Consider the following 23,906-nt stretch of genomic DNA (forward strand, 5'->3'; position numbering starts at 1 on the left):
GACGAAGGCCCAAAGAGGGGGAGAGGGGAGCCCTGTGACTGGCTGGTTGGGAGAGAGCAGGACCAGACCAGACGGCCAGCTCCAACAGTTCCAGAGACCTCATGTGACTGTTCCTTTCCTTGACATGTCTTCACTAATTTAGCCTTCCATCGATTGTCTCCAGGGTACTGAGTCTACACTGACCCAAAGACTGAAGAAGCTAGCCCTGAACTTCCCACACACACAGACAAATGCCAAACGTATACGCACACACACACTTTCTCAGCATACACTTGTTGGATTCTATTTGGGCAGCATGGTGGGGGGCCTCGTGGCAGGCGCAAGCCGTCCTTGGCGGTCTGTGGTTCTGCTCGGAAAAGCCACACTCCATGTCAAACCCCCCCTTCTCATCCCCGGCTTCAGCAATACTCTCTTCTACCTCAATTCTCTTCGTCCTCCATTACAGAACAGTGGTGTCTGTGCATGGTACAGCCATTTAAAGATAGGAAGGAGTCACAGTACTTTTAATGTACGTAGCAGCACATGTTATGGTGTTTTATTATGTATAGGTATGTGCAAAGGGGTGCTTAACTCAAAGCAAAACAAAAGCTAGAATAACTGAATTGGCGTGGTCGGTCGCACAACACAAAATACTAATTTACAGGAAAAAGGACAGCAAAAATAATGGATTCTATTTTTACACTAAATTTACAAAATATAATAAACTTTGTATAAAAAAGTATATACATTCAATATCTATCTTCAATTGAAGATGTTTCCCATTTTTCTTAAAAAAAGAACAGTCCTCGCTGTTAATATCTCCTCATATAATTTTTCAGCCTTTTGTAGGCACAATGCATTATCCTTTTACATTCAAGCGTTGCACATTTGCAGTGTCCATCATTGAGAAAGTGTCCATCATTGAGAAAGTGTCCATTCACTGAGGTAGTATTTTTTTGGGGTAATCCTCATTGTGAAGAAAAACTCAAAGGAATGTCAGTTTGTTTGAATGCACATATTCAGTTATGTGCTCACTCGACCTTGCTGACTAGTAGCAGTCCTGTGGAGATCATATGGTTTCTCATAGATATTATTGCTGCTCTTTTCCGATTCCGATTTAGAATTCTTTGACTGGACGCTGTTCTTGTCTTCCTCGCGTTCCGAATCTGTGTCCAGGGCTGCGTAGGGATTCTCGTGTAGCATCATGCTGTTGTGCAGGGCCAGTGGCGGTGGTCCAAATCCGGGGTATAATTCCTGTTGAGGCCTCCAGGGGGCTTTCCCAAACGTTCCTGCGAGAGAGAAGGATGGAGGGAGATACAGGGTAAGGCCTGAGACATTCACATGTTGTGCTAGTTGTCAAGATAAATAAATCACTTAGTAATTGAGTGAATTTATTTTCTGAGTGGACTTAAAATGTGCTTGACTTGACCCAAATCCATACGGAGAAATTTCCTCAGACGTACCCATGAATGTGTTGGAGGAGGAGAGTCTCGTCTCACGAGGTCGGCCATACTCGCTTCCATCTCCCTCATCCATGGAGGGGGGGCCTTCGCCCTGTAGGTGGTGTGGCCCATGGAAGCTGCTGCCGTTGGGCATCTGCATCAGCACACTGGGGCTCCCGTGGTCAAATGGGTCCTGGAGGGCCCCGCCACATGGATAGTAGTTCCTCCTCTTGGAGCTGGTCAGGCTGCCACTGTAGGAATCTATGCAGATGGGCCGCTGGTCCATAGCACAGCCTGTGGGGGGGGAGTTACAGTGAGCCATGGTAAATCAGATCAGTATGACAGCAACACATTATTGTTATTGTTTAATTTATGGAAAAATACTTATAATGCTACAATTTAAAAAAATATATATCTATCTGTTGCACCAACCTGTGAAAGCCTCTGAGGATTCTTCGGTGTACATGTTGCCTCTCCTGAGGAGAGAGCTGATGGGTCCCTGGTAATGGCAGAGCAGGGGATCTATGGCCGCCTCCATGTCTGCTTCACTTCCCGTGTCCAGCTGACACAGACCTGTACGAGTCACATGACATATTAGTAACGCATTGGTACTTGCCTCAAATTACTTACACTATTCCAATATGTATTCAGGTGAAACAATACATATAGAAAAATGCTCAGAGTACAGTCGACTGATCTAATGCACATATTCATGACATAAAAGTCCCCATGCATTTCCAATGAAAGAGCTGCTCTCCTACCATTCATGTCTTTAGGCTGCATGTAGAATCCACTTATGGAGGAAGCCATGAACTGGTGGTTGCCACTGCCACTCTCTGAGGGGACATAGCCATCTTGTCTGTCGGCCAGCGTGCCCTGAGAGGACAGGTAGCTGGGGATGTCTGCAGGCAGGTTGGTCTCGTCTGCAGGGAAAACACCAGGGAGGGAAAAGTCTCAGAAATGTTTCCATAGAGAAATATAATGCCCAATAAGAATCTGTTCAAGGCAAAATGGTCTGTCACTGATTCATTTCAAAGCATTCGTAAAAGGTGTGGTTTTAACAACCTGCCAGCCAAAGTATGTGGAGCTGGAGCTGGAGCCCAAAACTCAAGCTCCCCCAAAAATGTAATTTTCTGTTTGAAGGAGGAGGCAACATGGGCTTGCAAGTACTGAACTCTTCAAAACTAGTTCCGTGCTGACAAAATAAAATGACACCCCCTCATCACCTGTGTTGGTGACGCTGCAGTCCTCGTTGCGCCGACGCGTATGGTAGATGATGACCACCCAGACCAGCGAGGTGCCCACCACGCAGCACACCACCGCGATGATGACGATGCCCACCGTGGTCCAGCCGTCCTCGTCCGAGCCTACGCCTCCCGAGGTGCCCACCCCCACGTCACAGTTGGGGTTGGGCAGTACGGCTAGGCGCACGTTGCCCCGCTGGGTGCCCAGCGTGTTGGACATCTCGCACGTGTACATCCCGGCATCGCCCTCCGCTGCGTCCACAATTATGAGCAGCTGGTTGCCGGCGGCGAAAAAGTGGCGCTCTGTGACCACAAGGGGGCTGTCGTCTTTGGTCCAGTTGAGCCTGGGGGAAGGGCTGCCGCCGGCGATACACTGGAGGACCGCAGTCTCCCCTTTGGCCACGGTGCGGTCCATGAGAGGGCGCAGGAAGGAGGGCGTTTCTGGAGGAGAATGTGGTAAGGGGGAATGTTAGTTGTCTTACAGTCCTAAAACGCCTGATTTATATGTCATTTTGTGGTGGGAAAAACTTATGGAATACCATGAAATTAAATTGATCTGTGACAAAATGAAGAGGCACACACAGACAAATGCAAAGTTCTTTGACAACTGGTGAAAATAGAAAGGACAATTCTCACCTAGCACAGTTAGCGTAGCGTTAGCTGATATGGCTCCGGCGGTGTTCTGGGCGGTGCAGCTGTACAACCCGATGTCCTCTGTCTTCACATCCACGATGAAGAACACATCGTCCTCAGGCATCACGTGCATACGACGCTCCCGGGCGGCGGGGAAGTCTGTGCCCCCGTCTTTCTGCCAGGCGATCTGTGGAGACGGGTGACCCACGGCGGCACACTCCAGTCTGGCCGTGGCACCGGCCCGGATACTCAGGTCCATGGGCATCTTGGTGAAGGACGGAAGCACTGGAGGGACAAAAGGGATGGACATTTTATTTGACATATAACTGCACCACCACTTCAAGAGCAACATGATAGTTACAAGGTTTTGCAATGTCAGTCATAATGAGATTCCTTATATGTTCTGCAGTGTACTTGTGCACTGGTTCATCATAGTTTATAATGTTTATAATGCTGAGAGTTATACCAAGAAAGACAAAACTCTTGAAATTAGCAGTGTAAGGGAATTCCGCCCTTTGTGCACACAAGTGACCCCAGGAAACTTTGATCAGAGGTTAGTTTGTTTAATAATGATTGCAATCTGGAGTATTCACCCCCTACTGAGGATCACCCCACCCAGGGTGATGTCCTTTAACTTTAATACCATATAAGCTCCTAATTAATAGTTGCTAATACAAAGATGTCTCTGCTAGGCGGAGTTCAGCTTATTGTTATTTGCAGTTAGTTTCCCAATCCTTCCTCCTCCTATTGCTATCATGTGCCAGCAGAAGTAAGACTGGAAAATAGTATCAACAGGAACTGAAAGTATAGTTTCAACACACGAGGCAGCGCACAATTGGCTCAGCGTCGTGAGGGTTTGGCCGGCCGGGATGTCCTTGGTCCCATTGCGCTCTAGTGACTCCTCGTGGCAGGCCTGGCACATGCACGCTGAGTTCGGTTGCCAGCTGTACGGCGTTTCCTCCGACACATTGGTGCGGCCGAGTCCGACTTTTGCACAGTTGACCTCTTCATGCACTTACAAAGTCTACCACTGATTCTCAATCCCAAGCTAAAGCAAAACACGAATCATTGTACTTTTGTAATTACAGGTGTTCCTATAATCAACAGATATTATACAATTCCTTTCACTAGTCAAATCAATACCAGTAGGTTATTTAACTTACTGTTGACAGTGAGCTTGGCCTTGGTGGAGTAGGAGGAACCAAAGTGGTTTGAGATGACACACTGGTACTTCCCCTCGCTGGTGAACTCTACACTGCGTAGCTGCAGTGTGGTGGTGTACTCTGTAACCTCTGTTTCACGGCCTTGGCCTCCCCCCTGGGCTCTGAGGTGTGCCTGGTTGTGGATTTCAGCGTCATTCAGGACCTCATTGTCCTTCTTCCAGGCAAAGGTCATGGGTGAGTCGCTGGAGCTGGCCGCCGAGCACACGAAGGTGACGTTGGTGCTTTTGATGGCCGACTGGGTCTCAGGTTGCACCGTGATCTGAGGATTGGGGAAGTCGTCTGGTTGGAAGACAAGAGGGGAAAAACATTAGTTTCCATTTGATGTGAATGGGGCTAACTCAAACTGACATTCATTTTGGGGCTAACCAGTTTTTGTTAAAACCGTGATGGTCCACAAACAGCTTAAATATGGAAATTATACTATTTTATGTGCCAAGAGAAATTAGAAATGTTGAAAGCTCCGAAGGCAAAGCACCTCAGCTCGAATAGTAATCATTACCTAAAGAAACTGATCCCAGAAATTCCTCAACAATGATTTATTTTCTCCCTGCTCTCTCTGACTCCACCCAGCCAAGCTGTTAACTCACTGAGTTTCCACATGGTTCCATTACTACGCTGGCTCCATCAGAGTGTCCATGAGTTTAAGGAAAATATGGAACAATCTGGGTCAGTTCATAAAATGGAAAACCTGTCACGGCTAAATGGCTGTTTTTAACAAGGGCTACATTAAGAGGCTTTGTGTGTGTGTGTGTCAGTCACACTCACCACACACAAAGTCCTCCTGTCTGACGGTGAACACGCTCTTGCCCTTCAGCATCAGGGGATGGGCACAGCTGGCGTTCACGTAGGGCAGGAAGGCCTGCTCCGCCACCCACAGAGGAAACCACTTGAGCTGGCAGTCACACAGCAGGCTGGATGTGTTCAGGTGCCTGGGAGGGAGAAGGTACTGCATTAGAGCCAGGAATCACAAGAGAGACCCAGCACAAAGATTATCCATAATACTTGAGCAAATTTATAGTTGTTACATTTTAAGATAATCACTTTTATGAGTATAGGTGCTTTTGAAGTAATTGTCTATGGAGGATTCTTCCTTTCCTCAGTTAGTCCAGAACAGTGACTCTGGTCTATTGGCATTGCAGAATATGAATGCAGTGTGACTGAACCCAGAGATACTTACAGTTCCTCAAGCTTCTTCATCTGCACAAAGGCGTTCCCTTGGACCGACATGATCGCATTGTTACTCAAATCTCTGAGAAGGGGAGGAAAGAGGGGAGAACGGATGGATCTTTACACAGAAAGATGGCAAACTTTCCCCTCCATCTAGGCCTATCTGGAGGAAGACTGCTAACACTTCAATCATCAGTGAAAGGGAGGGAAGAAAAGGTCTTGAGAACAATAGAAATCTGGGCAGCACCGTGCTTTGTTAATCAAGAGGGGCCTGACTTCGGCTCCTTTGAGCTTAGACACGACTGGGGGAAAAAGTTAATTACAATCAAATGCAGCTGTTTCACAGATAGAAATACACATACACAGATGTACACACACACACACACACACACACACACACACACACACACACACACACACACACACACACACACACACACACACACACACACACACACACACACACACACACACACACAAACACTCCTCTCGCAATGCCTAAGCAGTTAGTGATCAATAGTCTCCCAACATATGGAGATGGTGAATACCAGACAGCTCTGTTTTTCATCAAAGTGTGGACAAGAAGCAGGGACAAGAAGCAGAGACAAAAAGGTCATGTGGTCACTAACAGGCTTTGTTTCTCGTGGTTATGAATTCTCCCATATTTAGTTTACAGCTTTAGGACAGTTGAGACAGACGTATGAGGATATTGATTTGAGGTCAACTCACAGGTGCTCCAGTGTGTCCAGGCCAGAGAATGACTTCTTGGTCACCGATCGGATTTGATTTCCTTGAAGGAACCTGAGAAAAGGATATTTGAGTTTTCATTCAAATACAGCAATTTATATTAAGATAACAAGAAAATACTTCCAGTTAAAATCCGTTCTCATGGTCCATTTTATAGTTTCTAATCTATCTTCTGGAAACTAACAGGTTAGAAGACAACGCCATGGTAAAGTCAAGCCTACTCACAGTTTCCTCAGTTTGTCCAGAGCAGAAAATGGTCCGTTCATATCTTCAATGGTCCAGGAGATTTCGTTGTTCTGCAGATCTCTATTTCAACAAAAAACAAAAACAAACCACATTGTAAAAATCCACACCCAGAAAACAACTGCACTTATTATAGTCTTCACAAACCTTGGTGCGGCTTTGTGTTTCGTCTGAAGGACGAGAAAGAAGTCAAAGTCTTTAAATTTGTATTCAAAGTGGTCCCATCACTGGAGGATGTTTCTCGCAAACTTTGGGGCTTTTTAAATGTTTGCGATGGTTTCTCCGTGTCTCGCAGCATAACACTGCTTCACATGCAATGCAGCGTGTTTAACAGGGAGGAACTCAAACCCACACGTTGGTTCTTCTTAATTTAGTGAAAAATTATACGTTTTTAGTCATGGGTTTTATGGCTGGGGTAAATAACATTTTAACTATATATCAAAGGGTTTTGAAAAATCCGAAATATCTTTTAACCTAACTGAATGTCATGTGCACACAGCAGTACATCATGTCTGCTAAAGAGATTTGCTGGATGTCGTCGCCCTTCCCCCGCTCCTTCACTCTCAAGTCTCTAAATACTTTCAAACAGCTAGTTTCCTCCTCTGCATGCCTGGTTACAAATTATTGGGGTTGAGGAGGGGTGGAGAGGGTAGAGGAGCGGGTTGTGGAGAGAGGCTGGGGGGTAAAGTCCTCTAAGCCACCCCAACTCCCCGTCCACCAACCTACATACCTGCCCTCTGCTGACCTTTCACGCACAGTTAACATTTGGTTCCATTTAAGAGAGGGACCAGGGCAATGTTATGGAGCCGGTCTGGAGAAGGGAGCGGTGGACTCAGTCTCACTCTGCTGACTTGTTGAGGTTATGTCTGGGGAGAAACCACAGGCAGTACGTTCATCTATTCCACATCCCGAAAACAAACAAGGCGGGAATATTTACACTCACGCCACGATGAGTGTGGAGAGGGACAGGGAGCGAAATTTAACAAGCAGGCAGCATCTGAGAAGTTAGCTAGCTGCTAATGTACTCTCATAGAAGTGAAATAGGGCTTCTCTTATAGAACACAAAGCAATGATAAAGTGTAGGCTGATGGGGCCTCCCAAGTGGAGCAGTAGTCTAAGGCACTGCATCACATCACTACAGACTGTGTTGCAGCTGGCCATTGTGCTCTAGCGACTCCCTGTGGCAGGCATGGCGCATGCACGCTGAGTTAGGTTGCCAGCTGTATGGTGTTACCTCCAACACATTGGTGCAGCTGAGTCCGTAAGGAGTTGCAGCAATGGGACAAGACTGTAAGTACCAATTGGATATCATGAAAAAAGGGTCAAATATATATATAATTTAAGTGTAGGCTGATGAGGAGTTGAAATCGAGTTCATCCCTAAACTCTCATGAGCATTGAGGCTTCTCAAACAACATCAGGGAAAACTCTAACCAGGATTAGTGATATTAACCATGGCTAATGCACTCACTGCCAGTGGGACGTTGAAAATAATAATTGAATGCTTCGGCACATTATACAATAGAGCTGTCATCTCTGACAAGTAATTCACTGAAATTGAGTTTAGACATCCTTATTCAAACTTACAGCATCTGTAGGTGGGTGAGTCCTCGGAAGGCTCCGTCTGCGATGAAGCTCACACGGTTGTTCCCGATGTGGAGTTCGTCAAGCAGGCTGAGGCCCACAAAGCTGGACTCCTCCAGTCTTGTCAAGTGGTTGGACGAGATGTCCCTGTCGGGTGGAGAGAGAAGGAGCATCAGCATCACACAGTTCATACCCCCAGGGCAAATGGAAAGGAGGGGGTAGAAATAAACAGTTGAGGTAGAGGATAAACTGGTCTCAGATCACTAGGAACGTGCACCAACTATAGCCAGATTAATCTATGAATTACCAATAAGGTAAAAACCTTGTTAGATTGTACCTTGCACAGCTGGTCTACTTTGTTTAACCGTATGCAGACTAGAGGTCGACCGATTAATCGGAATGGCCGATTAATTAGGGTCGATTTCAAGTTTTCATAACAATCGGTTTAAAAAAAACAACATTTTTTTACACCTTTTATTTAATCTTTATTTAACTAGGCAAGTCAGTTAAGAACACATTCTTATTTTCAATGATTGCCTAGGAACGAGGCAGAATGACAGATTTTTACCTTGTCAGCTCGGGGGATCCAATCTTGCAACCTTACAGTTAACTAGTCCAACGCTCTAACCACCTGCCTCACGAGGAACCTGCCTGTTACACGAATGCAGTAAGCCAAGGTAAGTTGCTAGCTAGCATTAAACTTATCTTATAAAAAACAATCAATCAACGACTGTCGTTGCTCCAATGTGTACTTAACCATAAACATCAATGCCTTTCTTAAAATCAATACACAAGTATATATATTTTTAAACCTGCATATTTAGCTAAAAGAAATCCAGGTTAGCAGGCAATATTAACCAGGTGAAATTGTGTCACTTCTCTTGCGTTCAGTACAAGCAGAGTCTATATGCAACCGTTTGGGCCGCCTGGCTCTTTGCGAACTAATTTGCCTGAATTTTACGTAATTATGACACAACATTGAAGGTTGGGCAATGTAACAGGAATATTTAGACTCATGGATGCCACCCATTAGATAAAATACGGAACGGAATAAACGTTTTGTTTTCGAGGTGATAGTTTCCAGATTTGACCGAAGGCTCATATTTCTGTGTGTTTATTATAGTTAAGTCTATGATTTGATATTTGATAGAGCAGTCTGACTGAGGGGTGGTAGGCAGCAGCAGGCTCGTAATAGTTAAAGGTATATGGTTTAGAGAGAAATAGTCGACGCGTTATAATTCCTGTAATAACTTGCTGCTGAACTTGAAAGGGGTTCCTTCGTTATTTTACCGTTCATGTCTTCCATAGAGAATGTCTTGATCTACTTAAAATAAGGTCTGTGTTTCGTGCTTAAACCGCCTCGGCGTTTTGATACCTGTGTAAATCTCACTAGAATAAGGTAACGTTTGTCAAAATATTTTCATAAATCCACTCGACAAAGAAAATTATCTTCGCTTATATTTAGCCAATATTGATCACAGTTATCTTGTCCTATGGATATCTACACAGTTATAAAATTGGCAAGGTGGTGTAAGCCTACACGAAACACAGACCTTATTTTAAGTGAATCTAAAAATATCCTATGGAATAAATGAATGAAGGAACCACTTTTCATATTTTGCTAGAAGGTGTCACGGGAATTATGACTCGAACTTTGGTAGTCAATTCTTACCATGTCCATTATTAAAATAGGATTTCCTGCATATAGAAATTACAGTTTTTGTATTCAACATTCATCACAGGTAACTAAAACTCTATTTTTATTCAAACAGTTGAGAGTATTTGTCTCCTAAGCAGACTCTTCAGTATCATTGGGGCAGCAGGGTAGCCTAGTGGTAAGGGCATTGGACTAGTAACCAGAAAGTTGCAAGTTCAAACCCCCGAGCTGACAAAGGTACAATTCTGTCATTCTGCCCTTGAACAGGCAGTTAACCCATTGTTCATTGGCCGTCATTGAAAATAAGAATTAGTTCTTAACTCAATTTTTAAAAAAATTGTCCGATTATTCGGTATCAGCTTTTTTTGTCCTCCAAAGTCGGTATCGGTATTGAAAAATCATAAACGGTCGACCTCTAATGCAGACAGTATAAAAAGTATTAACTTTGTACTAGAAATCCTCAAATGCAAACATCAGACGAAAAAAACTAACAAACCAGGAAGAAGGCTATTTACCAAAGAGTGGGAGAAAAAAGATCAGTCAACTGCCAATTTGTTTAACGCTCAGGCTCACTTGATAAGAGAAATGGAAAAAACAACCTCTCCCCTCTCAGAAACAACCTTGTCGCTAGTAAAAAAAACATGGCGGATAGTAATTGGCCAGTGCCATAAACAAAGTTAACAACAAAGGAAACAATATGTTGCTGCCGCCACTTGTGGTAGCAGACACTCTGGTTGTGAAATCCCTCCCTCCTTCTCCCCCCTTTCTCCCCTATAGACGTGGCGAGGCATTAAAGGAATGGGGCTATAGTGGCGGGGGTGAAGTGGGGGAGTAATATTTTGTCAGGAGCCCTGCATTGGTGTTGGCACTGGGCACTAGGGGTGGAGGAAGAGAGGGTGTGTGTGTGGGGGGTTGGAGAGTTGGAAACTGCGAGGAAGGTGGGGAGAGCAAAGGAGAGAGAGAAAGAGAGAGGTGTTGGCAGTTCACAGTGTGAATAGGAGAGAAAGTAAGAGGGAAAAAGAGAGGGAAGGGAGAAGAAGAAGAAAAAAGGGTCACTCACAGCTCGCTGAGTTTCTGGCAGAACTCCCAGGCGTCGGGCTGGATCCGGCTGATGGCGTTGTGGCCCAGGTGGAGCTGCTGCAGAGTCAGCAGGCCGTACAGCCAGCCCTTACTCACCTCCGTCAGGTTGTTGTAGTCCAGCTGCCTGCAGGGACACACAGAGACATACAAACAGAGGTCAGTCATCAACATATAGACATATAGACACACACAGACAGACAGAGATGAAGACGTATGCTGGCCTGGACTGATCCCACACTGTATAGGCTATAGTCAACTATCGTTGTCTAGACATATAGCTGCAAATACGTATCCAAAGAGGGTATGCAGACACTTGCAACCAGATATATGCTGTTAAATCCACCAATGTACACTAGTAAAGGAAGACATATTTTCTTGTCACAGAGGACAGTTACTTACAGGACCTCCATGTTACTGAGGCCCCAGAAGGCTCCGTCCATCAGGCGGCTGATACCGTTCCTCTGGATCTTCAGCGAGCGCAGGGCGTGCAGACCGTGGAACGTCAGGCCCTCCACCCTGCGCACCCGATTCCTGTTCAGCTCCCTGCAAGGTTGGACCACAACCAGACCGTAAGAGAACCGCAGCATCATATATGCAGGGTAGGAATAAGAGTTCACTCAACTCAAGAAGTGAAGTTGAAAAGGAATCTAATTCATCCAAGAGAAGCCAAGAAGATGTCAATGACTGCTGGAAGAGTGGTCAAAGAGTGGTTAGAGACGTCAACGCACGGCCGTCACAATGCGTTTTCAGGAAGTTCACAGAGCAGTCAGAGAAACATCAAAGAGTAGTGAAAAGTCGTGGACCGTTACACAAGCGTTCAAAGAGCGGTCATAGTATAGTTTGAGGTCAACCCCAACAGCGCGTAAAGTGCAACTGTCACTTACAGGTGCTGGAGGTTGGGGAGCTGGAAGATCTTGGCAGGGATGGTTGAGAGGCGGTTGCGGTTGAGCCTGAGGACCTGCAGAGTGCTGGACACGTTGACAAAACAGCCAGTTTCCAGGGTGGAAATGCGATTGTTGTTCATGATACTAGAGGAGAAGAAAATACATATTGTGATATTGATCATATAATTAATTCCAAAGAGGAAAAATGACCAAAGAATGTTGTAGTTCCACCAAAATGTTACTATTTGATCCAAACACTTATATCGTATTCTTGGACGGAATTTTAACCATGCATTTTAGTTAAAAAGTCCAAACGGACAGACTCACAGGTTCTTGAGAGGCAGCGCGGGGAAGGAGTCAGCCTTGATATCCACTATGCTGTTATTGCTGAGGTCCAGGGTCTCCAGGCTTTGCAGGGGCCTCAGCTGCTCCAGAGAGATCTGCGTGATCCTGTTGTTTGCTCTGAAAACACAGATCGAACGGCTCCAATGAACGAGAGAAAATACGGTGTATTTTAACAACGCGGGTCACCAGTCTAACGTTTCCAGACATACAAACACTCAGAGCAGTCAATTAGCGGGCGGTATTAAATAAATGACCAACCTCGCCCGAGCATTCCCTTCGACCCTCACTACCCGTTTTCCCATTATTATTATGTTATTAGACATTTTTCCTAGAACATTGAGTCTCTCCCTGAACCATGAAAAAGACCACAGTTCCCTTGTTGTCTAGGAAAGGGGGGAGGACGGGGCAATACTAAGGCTAACCAATGTCACTACTCATCTCAACAGGTCAAAACAGCCGTTTGGTTTAGTGCTGTGTTATTTTGTTTATAAGGTAATTACTAACAAGGTATTTAAAAAAATAACCTGCCAATGACTTGGCTGATGAATACCATTCCCTCAGTGAAAGCATGCCTCAGCAGAGGCTGGCAATTTCCTGAGCTGCACGCCTCCTAAATTGCAGTGCAGGGACTGCTTAGTTATAAACAGTGTCTGTACAGAGCCGTCTTTGTGTATGGGCCTCGATGGGTAGAGAAAGGGAGAGTGAGGGAAAGGAGTAGGAATTCCCTCTTATACACAGACTGCAGGCCCCGTTCCAGTATTAATTGCAAGGCTAACATAACAACAACCCCCCCCCCAAAAAAAAAAATATAACTTGTATTAATGCATCAGTTCTTAATTTGATCTTCTTTATGATACATATTTTTTGTGCATTTTTCTGATACTGACCAAAGTGTTTGCGTTTTCCCTATACTGTGCATGCATGCAATACACACGTCAACATACAGCCCTTTGGAGAAATGGATGAACATTGACATGGCTGAGAAGTACTGCTTTATGTGAACACTAGCACCCTTCAAGAAGCTGCCAATAAGAAAACAACAATGAAACGGACACACGGAACCAGCACTAGTCGAGAGCCAGACTCAAAGTCTCAAACTGACTCAGTTCCTCTGTACGCCTGGCCAAAGCGAGACTAAAACAGCACTGAAGATACAATCAAGCGAGAAATTGAGCACAGTGGCAACGTAGCTTCTCAGTCCATCATAAAGCCTCAGAAAGTGGGATCTTTGACTTGGACAGAGCAGTCATTTTCCACACATTTCCCTAAATCTGCCATCCATACATCTCTTATGACTAGGCTCCCCACGTTGAGACAGTGACACCCCTTGGCAGCCTTACCACCAAAACATACAGAGGAAAACAGACGAGTGTGTCTGTCAGTCAGTCTAACCTGGAACAAAGGCAGTACCAGGAGGATATATGGATAGAGGCCCAGGGAGGAGAGGCTGATGGGGTGTCTGGGGCACTTAGGGGTAGAACCTGCCACAGCACGTCCTTCTGCCTAGCCTCCGGCAAGGCCAAGACTCAACGCTTGGTTCTATGCCAACTGACTGTAAGAGTGTGGAGCTGAGGGTGGGGGTAGAGTGTGGGGCTGAGAGTGGGGGTAGAGTGTGGGGCTGAGGGTGGGGGTAGAGTGTGGGGCTGAGGGTTGGGGCTGAGGGTGGGGGTAGAGTGTGGGGCTGAGAGTGGGGGTAGAGTGTGGGGCTGAGGGTGGGGGTAGAGTGTGGGGCTGAGAGTGGGGGTAGAGTGTGGGGCTGAGGGTGGGGGTAGAGTGTGGGGCTGAGGGTGGGGGTAGAGTGTGGGGCTGAGAGTGGGGGTAGAGTGTGGGGCTGAGGGTGGGGGCTGAGGGTGGGGGTAGAGGGTAGATTCTGGGAGGCTGAAACTAAATCCCCCTTTTTTCTTCTTAAACACTCAGTCACTGCCTAAAAATGGTTTTATTTCATTTTTTTAACACAGTTTAGGCAACAGCCACAGGCTGAGCTAGGTGCAGTGTAGCACACCACCCGCAGTAAAAAGGGTACAAGCCAGCCTTTTGTGTGCAGATTTGCAAAGGGCTTTCCACGCACCACGGCCTCTGTGGTCCCAAACAAAAGGGGCACACACCACCTGGGCCTGGGTTTTCATGTTCCCCTGACTGGTCGCTGAGAGAAGAAGAGAAGAGAGGTTGGCGAGAAAAATAGAAAGAACCTGTATTTCCAGTTTTGTGGAGCCCTGGATATTTTGAGGGGAGGGGGCAGTTGAAAAGCAACTGTCAACGCTGGCTGCTCAGTCCATGTTCCTCTACAAAAGACGGACTGACCCTGGGGCCTGTCAGCTGGAGGGAGGTGTGATGTGTGGTGATTATGATGATGATGAGTCCCTGGTCTTTGTACCCCAACACGCTCTCCCTTCCCCCCACAGTAAACATCTGGCCAGCTGTGGAGACCAGACAACTCATATACGAACAAACCTTGTTTGTTTGAGTGCAAATGGGCCAGATACATCCAAGATTCCATTCAGCTGCTTGTGATGCTACCCTCAGATAGGTTGTGGAGAATTAGCAGCCCCTCCATCGGAGAAGGCCCAAATACAACATGGTGTCTCAAGTTGATGTTGTTAATGCTTACTCTCTGACACACTTCCCACTTGAACCAAAACAGTGCTGCTACAAATGAGCCTCTCCGTGGCTTTAAAAACTTGACATGACCCATGAGGAGCATAAGAATCCATACAAGAGTCATGTCTTGGGAAGTACAAAGACCACACAAGTCAACGCCTTTTATAACCCTCATGAGGACTCCTATTTTGAAGGAAGTGGTCAAGACCATCTGGCAAAACATGAACTACACACAGCAGAGGCCAGCCCTCTCCAGATAGACAGAGAGATAGGCTACGTGGGGACCTACAGGAGCTGTTATGGCTACACTTGCTTGAATCTCAGAGACCACTGAGCAATTAATTGAACCCGGTTGTATTAACCTGTAAGTACAACATAAAACAGAATCTCAACACCCAGCCAACTCTAACTTTAAACATTGTGGCAGATGAGGACTGTGATATCAACAGAGACTGTGCAGTTGAGGCCTGCAGGGATAGACGTGAAGGAGAACCTGGCTACGGTCCATTCAACAAAACAGTTTCTCTCCATCTCTCTCTACTCCCTAACATCTGCCCAGAGATCTAATGAGAGCTTTTGAAAGGCCAACCTAAACGCTGTGTACCGGAGAGTTCCAAGTGCTTATCTGTTGATCTCCACCCGTCGGGCCAACTCCACGGACAAACAAGCAGGGGCATTGTCCATTCGGACGGCACACACTTCAAATTTGTTTAATCAATTTTCTCGCAAATAAGGTTACTATGCACCATAGGGTTAATAGTTTCAAGATCTGCCTGTCATTCTCGTGTGGGTCTCTTCAGGTTTTAACTTCTCATTTTAACACACATTGAAACGTATGACCAGGGAAATTTAAAGCATCTATAAAACTGTGCTTTGTTTATTCATTAAATGAATCAGGTAGCACATGCATGTGTCTCAATTTGAGGAAACTCTAAGCCTTTGGGTATAGTAGGCAACTTAATAACTATTTGAATAGAAGGCGGTGTACCCTACATTATTGCTGAGCTGATCCTAGATCAGCTGAAATGTGCTGCCGGACTCATTAAAGTCTAAACTAAACTCTAGGGAATTTGATTGATATCAGTCAAAAAAAGCTAAAATGAAAAAAATAAGATGACACAGCAGCACATTTTAATTTGAATTACACTTAATTTGTCAGTTTTCGAGCAAATCTACTCCATATTTTTGGGCTGTGTTGCCTTCACACGCCGAACGTGTTTATCTGAAGAAATATGACCTACATAAACAAGACGACAGTGTCAGACTATTATAGACAGCTGACGCTGCAACAGAAATATTCCTTTTTGAATTGAAGAATTTAAAAAATCCACATAAATTATAGCTAAACCGCAGAGGCCCCTGTCAGTCAGAAACACACATACGCAAACAAGTTACCCCAAAGGCAGCAACACTCCACTTTTTAATAACGCAATAAGATAGAATCAACAACGGAGGCCTGATAATCCTGAAATCCCCCTTTTCTCTCCATTTAGTACAGTCTGATTTTTCCTTCCATTCGCACATACTGGAGATGTTCTTCCCCTTCCTCCATTTCTCTGCCCTGGGAGGGGAGTAAAGGGGGAAAAAAGCCCCGGGGTATCGAATGCCACTTATTCAAACAGCCAGGCAGACATAGCGGCAGCTCTCGTCAACTTCCTTGACCCCACAGCCCAGAGTAAAAACAAACGGCAATAACCCTGCAGCTGGTAGTAATTGAGTTGTGATCATCTTAATTAATTGAACAATTTCCCAGGAATTGATGGTAGGGGGTGGGTGCTTTAACCAGATTGCTGTGAAACCACCTCTCGTTGAGTTTGGTGGGCTCTACAAATGATCTGGTGATTCCGGGGCTGATTAGGTATTTGGAGAAGACGGTTTGATGGGATCTCTGTGTATGGAAAAGGTAACTGAGTTGGAACTGGAAAGAGTTTCATATTCTGCTTATCTACCAATTCATCCTTTCTTCTGTGGCTAACTAAGCTGACATATATACTTGGATGTCTTGCTTACAAAGCTCTTGGCAACAAACATTGTTACTTTGTAACTCAATACTGTAATAACCTAATATCTACTAAAACAGTGTTTCCCAACCCTGGTTCTCAAGTACACCCAACAGTACACATTTGTATTGTAACCCTGGACAAACACACCTGATTCAACTGGTCAACTAATCATCAAGCTCTCAATTAGCAAGAATCAGGTGTGTTTGTACAGGGCTACAACAGAAATGTGTACTGTTGGGGGTTACTCGAGGATCAGGGTTTGGAAACACTGTATGAAACCAACATTATAACTCTTTCTCTCATCCTTCAACCATGTTTCCCTTCAGACAGACGTTGTGTATTATGTATCAGTTATAGCACTGTAGTTGATGCGGTCCTACTGCAACCTGACAATGTACAGGAACAATGTCGTGATGATGTGTTAACTGTGTTATTAGCCATTTGGGTCAGATGCTGGTGTAGTGTTTAATATAGTGTCTGATGTGTGCCTGAGCCGCCCCAGCTAACGCAGCAGCCCTGCTTCTCATTACAGGCGCCAGTCTGAAAAATAAGTCATCTGATGGCTTCTCAAAACTCTGTTCTTTCTCCAATAGGAAATACCACACACATATTCTCCATCAATGATGCCAATACCAGCAACAAAAAGAAAGAGAGCGGGGGGAGAGGAATTTTGTATTTAAACCCCCCCCCCCAGAGATTTTAGTTGCAGAGTAGACACTAAGCAATGCAACTGGGAATACTTCGTAAGCACCCACAGACACAAATGAACACTCGCTGTGGTAAGGAAGTGTGAATTGATCATTCCCAAATGCACATTGAGGATGACAACTAGGCTGGCTGACATACTTTGGAACATTGCTTTCAATGGTGAAATCTATTGGAATTGTTCTCCTATTCATCGTTATATGTTTTAATAAGAAGCATCAACTAAATATGCACCTTGAGTGGAGATTTGAGAGTAGAGGGGAATACTATTGTACAACTCCTAAAACCTCTGAATGTTGTCAAAACAATAATGTTCATAAGTTCATAAATAAATCAGCCCTATTGGAAATCAAACCAAATCAAACCAAATAAAACATACCCTGGGGCACTGTATTTTGCTTTAGTTCCGGGTAATACCGCCAGCCACATCTGTGGCCTATAGGCTATACACCTAAATGTCTGAAGACAAATTGACTAATAGCCGACGTCTGAAACCCCTTAGGCTTCTTTCTCTGGTGTTACTGCTTGTCAAGTTCAGGCTTGATGAGCAATATGCCTCTTCTAGTTTTTGAAATGGATGCATTCTTGTTGGGGAAAAAAACGTCATATCCATTGATTTTGTGAGACATTGTCCTGGGGGAAAAGTTCAAAATCAATGCCTTTGAAACCTCTGACATTGTCAGGTCTATTTGTCTTTGAAAACACATGAAAGCCCCACATTGCTCCATCATGTTCTGGGGCCATCCTACTAGGAGTGTATACAAACACTCAACCTCCAGATGGATGAAATGCCACACTACTCATACAATCAATCAATCAATCAATCAATCAAAATGATTTATAAAGCCCTTCTTACATCAGCTCATGTGACAGAGGGCTGTACAGAAACCCAGCCTAAAACCCCAAACAGCAAGCAATGCAGGTGTAGAAGCACCTAAGTAGATACAGCCTTTCTATAACGGAAATGAGATGGACGGACAGAGGAGTCTAATCTTACAGATCCCAGATCAACATTTATGGAAACGCTGGAACCACCTCTGGCGATTCCATTTTTAACAATGACATTTATTTTCAGACATGTGAGTGACTTGTCTCAAACTGGCTGCCATGCCTGGGACAACCCAGTCTGGGAACCAACTCAGCCAAAAGGGGTTCCACCAAGGAGGGAGGAGCAGGGCTTAGCAGCGCTACACTGTTAACTAGCACTGACAACTCTGATGGGTGGGTTGGTGGGGGGAGGGTTGTTTCAAAAGTAATTCATACTTACAGAATGAGGGTGGTGATGTTTGCCGCATGAGGGCCCAAATCAGGTACCGTCTCAAATTCATTGTTGTTTAGCTTTCTGTAAACATACAGGCATAAAGGTTGTTTGTCACATGTGGTGTGAAGGGGCGGTGGAGGGAGAGTGTTTGTAACTGATGTTGTTTACTCTAGGAAGTACAGAACACAGAGTATACTTACATCTCACTTAAGTGCTGCAGTTTCCTAAACACAGTGCTGTCGAGCGACTGCAATTTATTATGGCTCAGGTCCCTGTAAAGAAAGACATTTGTTAGAGGAAAGTTACACAACATGGAGGGCCATTCACTTCACAACCAATCATATACTGGCCTTTCTGTTTTTAAACAGGAGACATAAGTTGTCTGAGTGAGCCGAGCTTATACAGCTCCAACTGAAGTAATGTGGGAAAGCAACTGAGTCATTTTCAAAACAAACCACTGTATGCAAAGAAAATAAAGCTAGCCAGCTATAGGCCTAGTTTTGGCATAGCAGCCTTTTTTTAAACATTGAGAGAAAATCCAGCCAGACAAGCTCACGCATCCAATCCGCTCTTGAATCACCGAGCCAAAACAGACAACCAGATAAGTTATGGAAGGGAGAGATTCCATTTTTTTCCCTTTTTGAGAGGGGGTGGAAAACAGGCCTAGAGAAGCCTGCCTTGCCCAGAGTGTTATAAAGCTGTGGAGTTATTGACGCTGCTGCGCACGATCAACATTGTGGTGCCAGACCCTTTTTTTGGCTTGCCCCCATCTGGAATCCATCAACTGGAGCTGAGAGGAGGGAGGGGAAAAAGCTAACAACTGGTAATCTATTCACAATGCCGGGGAAGTGAGTTTCCAAGCAGAAACACTCCTGTTGCACTTTTCTAGATCTGGCCCTGGTTTTATTCTTCAGCAAATCATTTTTTCAACTCTTCAACAAGAGTTTTACTTCTCTCTCTGAAACTTTTTTCCCTTCCCAACATGCAGCTGTATGTTTTTTCCCCACTAATCGGGCCATATGGGAGAGGTGGAGAGGTGTAGTATCAAAAATGTCCAGATAAGCCCTGAGGGTTTCTGACACTTAGCACTTCCTTCAGAACTCCAGGTCCAGAAGTGGACCCGTTTAAATCAGTACAGCTAGATATGCTTTGGCCTGTATATATTAGACTGTGCGCCACACATTCACCCGTGACTGAAGAGTGAATGAAACAAAGCTATCCATCCTCTTAGTAATGAGATAAGATAGACCTGCTGGTTCTTTGATGTGGTTCTTCTTGGACTAATATAGATCACAAGGGAAAATAGGTCATTGACTTCCAAGCTGACAAAGGCATTCCCTTACCCACCAGCTAAAGCTCTTACGTTATAATCTAGAGCGCTTTCTCTCCTTATCTTTGAAGTGCCATAACATAATGGCTTGATCTCACACGTCTCGCTCATGTAAATCTGTGAAACGTAAAGTTATTTTATAGGTGAGAACTGGCTGTGGATGGGATGGTCTGGTAATACAGCAATGTTGAGTGAGTCTCCTGAGAGAGCTTACCTCCTCAAATGCATATTACTCTACATTCCAGGCTGTAAACCCGAAAAAACTCGGAAAAAACGAAAACTCGTCTAGATTTGAATCGTAAAATCTTTACCCCTCACTCACCGAGAAATTTGAAGCTCAAACTAAATGCCTCTCCCTCCTTCCCTCCCACATTCACTCCCTCCCTCCCTCCATCCATCCCTCCTTCCCTTGCTTTCTCTCTCTTTCAGAGAGTTTGTACGAACTAATCCAACAGTGGCTCCTTAATCAGTACCATCGGTGGCTCTGGAGATGCTAATTCAGCAGAAATAACCGGGTGCTGGAAAACAAAGGGCCGGGCAGTTTAAGATGTGCTGGAGAGACACTCGTAAATTAGCATGCCGGAGTGCAAAGAATTTTCCCCGTGTGGAACTTTTTTCCTCCCTTTTTGGCTGGCTTGCCTTGGTTTTGAGGCTGTGCCTGTGTTTTCTGGCAATGTGACATTTCCAGAGCAGGCAGCACACATTTTGTAAATGCCAAACAAACATTCTAACAGGGGACTAACTAGCCTAGCTGTGTTGTGAAATATGAACTAGAAAAAACACAAGCTAATAGTGAGGATACATCAACATGGTGCAGTCTGACTGAAAGCCAGGCAGGCAGACCTATGAACATCTGCTTATTAATACATGTTAAACAACCATTTGAGTCGTTACCATGGGAGATTGGCCTGGAGTGACTATGACTTCATTTGACATTATGTATTTATTGTCTTAATAGTCCTGGGGCCTGAAGAACTTCTGAGCTCACATAATATGGAAAGGCCCAATGATGGTATCACCTCATAAACAAAAGGCAAATAATTATCATTCAGCAGTTGGTCTCATCTAGGGCCTAGTGTAATGGACATCTGTATTCTGCATTAGCTCCTTATCATGATGTCACCTGATATTTACATGCTGAAAAAGGTTCAACAAGTTGTCAAAATGAATTGTTTGGCATTTTAGGCTCCAAAACACCAAAATCCCAAAAGTCTGTTGAAAGGTCTCCATGAACTATTTGTTTAAATTTTAAACTTGATTTAACTAGGCAAGTCAGTTAAGAACAAATTCTTATTTTCATTGATGGCCTAGGAACAATGGGTTAACTGCCTTGTTCATGGGGCAGAATGACAGACTAGTACCTTGTCAGCTTGAGGATTTGAACTATGCAACCTTTCGGTTGCTAGTCCAACTAGCTCTAACCTCTAGGCTACCCTGCCACCCCCAAACTATATAACGTTGGGAAATGATTGTACCTCACTGCACTGACAACAAACTCAGAAGCAAACAGTACTACCAACTCACTAGCCTACTGATGTTGGCATGTCTTGTTGGGCCTACTGGGTGATTAGAATAATCCTAATATAAAAGGCCAACTAATGATTCACTAGTGTAGAATGACTGACAATGGGACACTGATGTGTAAAGGTCATTCGTGTTATATCTTCTTCTAAAACGGCTGGCTTTATTACTCACAAGACTGAGCTTCCCACTTGTTCCTAAGGAGTATGGCACACATGTCCTATAGTTATTCCCATGGAAGAATTGTAGACAGTGTGACATTGCAAGAAATACGTTTGATTTCAATTACAGTGTTGTTCGAGTGCAAAATCTCAATTTCCTTGATGTTTAGAGTAATTTCCTTTATCTTAAATAACACCAAATGTTGCTGAGGAATGATAAACAATCGAGTATTTTAAATTTTAAATCACAATAAATAAAAATCCAATAATATAATGTGACAAACACAACTTTTATTCAGTAAATATCTCTATACCTCAGTTGGCAGAATATGGCGCTTGCAACGCCAGGGTTGTGTGTTCGATTCCCACGGGGGACCAGTACGGAAAAAAGTTCAATAATGTATCAAGTTGCACTGGATGAGAGCGTCTTCTAAATTACAACAAAAAAATCAGTTCTGGCCTTCGCACCTTTTAAAATGGAGAGGCCTATCGCGCGTTATTGCGAAATACTTTCTAAACAAACAGCAAATCAGTCCTGGTGAATCAAAATGTAAGGATTTAGGACTAATTTCCCTTTCTTGTTGATGTGAAGTGAAAGAAACTTTGTTTCCAAACGGTTTCATTCTCTTCGAATCGTCAGTAAGCAACAACCTAACAAAGTTGGCAACAATGTAACAAATCACATAACGTTAATTATCTGCATAAATGTATCTATTCGAGTATTCATTCCATTTATACACTTGCTGTAACTGTGTTAAAACCTATATCTATCAAACTACTCATTTCAAACATAGGCGTGAAAGGTCATTAAGATAGCTGTTCGTATCTATGGACAGTGAAGATTAAATGGCAAATCAACAAACGCTCTCTAAATTGACTTACAATTGTACGGTCCATTCGGGAAGATTTCCAGGAATTCCACGCCTTTTCAACCGACTGCAGTCCAAAAGGTCTCCAACACATGTGCACGGAGACGGACACGTCCTTGTGTTTTCATCATATCCAAGTATAAGTTCTATTCGGGAAAACAGTAAGAAAACGACCGCATACATCGCAGCGTTGAGAGGCTGCATAGATGCGGACATTTTAGCCACACTGAAGTTCCCCCCAAGTTTTAGAGAAAAGCGCGAGAAAATCCGATATAGTAAAAGTTCCAACCCAATGACAATGTTGTACGGTTTAGTCAGAGGTTAGGTTAGTCCTTAAATCCAATTCCTCGACCGTATTCCTTTGAAACTACGAACATGTAAAATATTTTTACGGGACCCAAACTTCTCCATACCTTCGTAAAAGTTTTAGCCTGTAATAGCATACTTTTTGCCTTGCACTCGCAGCAGCTCCTACTTTCAAGGCTCTCAACAGCGCGCCTCTCTATTGGTTGTTGTAGTGATACGCACCGGCGGGGGCAGGGGTGGGGGTAAATAGTAGGCCTATTTTACAACTGTTCCAGATTCATTTTATTCAAATTTTACACAACTTTGTTTACACCATAATGTTGATGACACACACAGACGGCTTATTCTTGTCTAATGTAGACATTTCACAGAAATATTTGCTAATGTGTGTCAAAGACAGTCTTAACACAGATAAAACCAAGGTTTTTGAGAACGCCTGGCCAAGGGTCATTTGTTTGATGATTTATTACTGGTTGTAAATTCTCGAAAGCTTAACAATGTGTAGTCTCTGATAAATGATTACATTAGCAAGATGAAGGCTACTTTCCCCTCTCTTTGCTTATTACCATGTGAAATACAACAGGTGTGAAACAGTACAGTGAAATTCTCACCTTGAGAGCTCTTTCCAACAATACAATGACAATAACATAGATAACAGAAAATAGAATAAAACATGTAAGTAATAATAAAAACCAAACAAGAACTACTATTAGAACTTAAGAAACTCCCGTCTCGTTGTTTATTACCATGTGAAATACACATCATGACACTTCATGTCCCATTGCAATGTATCGAGCCTTCCCTTAGGCAGAGTGTGAAAGAGCAGTTTCCTGTAAATTCACTTTTCTGTTGTTTCTCCTCGTCTTATCATTCAATCTCCCATGTTATTAGGTGTGACTGTGGACATAGTGTAAGTGTACTTTGG

General features: G+C 44.2%; 1 protein-coding gene across 1 annotated transcript; it reads right to left on the reverse strand.

The window, feature by feature from the left end:
• Positions 1-498: 498 nt before the first annotated feature.
• On the reverse strand, positions 499-23,163 carry LOC135514937 (leucine-rich repeats and immunoglobulin-like domains protein 3). Its single transcript, XM_064938687.1, has 19 exons — positions 22,689-23,163; positions 18,995-19,066; positions 18,801-18,875; positions 12,210-12,344; positions 11,883-12,026; positions 11,398-11,541; positions 10,979-11,122; positions 8,265-8,408; positions 6,661-6,741; positions 6,418-6,489; positions 5,699-5,770; positions 5,287-5,450; positions 4,462-4,800; positions 3,302-3,583; positions 2,648-3,106; positions 2,183-2,344; positions 1,854-1,994; positions 1,443-1,715; positions 499-1,268 (listed from the first exon to the last, which is right to left on the reverse strand). The coding sequence occupies exons 1-19, from the start codon at positions 22,889-22,891 to the stop codon at positions 1,003-1,005; spliced, it is 3,372 nt and encodes a 1,123-aa protein (XP_064794759.1). The 5' UTR covers positions 22,892-23,163; the 3' UTR covers positions 499-1,002.
• Between the last annotated feature and the right edge of the window lie 743 nt (positions 23,164-23,906).

Source organism: Oncorhynchus masou, chromosome 26 (assembly GCF_036934945.1).
Source record: "Oncorhynchus masou masou isolate Uvic2021 chromosome 26, UVic_Omas_1.1, whole genome shotgun sequence".
Classification (NCBI taxonomy): Eukaryota; Metazoa; Chordata; class Actinopteri; order Salmoniformes; family Salmonidae; genus Oncorhynchus; species Oncorhynchus masou.

What these genes read in the sequence shown, in the direction of transcription:
- LOC135514937 (XM_064938687.1), bottom strand. Translation starts at nt 22,891, where the DNA reads ATGTCCGCATCTATGCAGCCTCTCAACGCTGCGATGTATGCGGTCGTT. An exon ending in CTGCAGCACTTAAGTGAGAT is followed by an intron (nt 18,876 to 18,994) that starts GTAAGTATACTC and finishes GTATGTTTACAG; the next exon opens with AAAGCTAAACAACAATGAAT. An exon ending in ACAGGAGGACTTTGTGTGTG is followed by an intron (nt 4,801 to 5,286) that starts GTGAGTGTGACT and finishes TCTTCCAACCAG; the next exon opens with ACGACTTCCCCAATCCTCAG.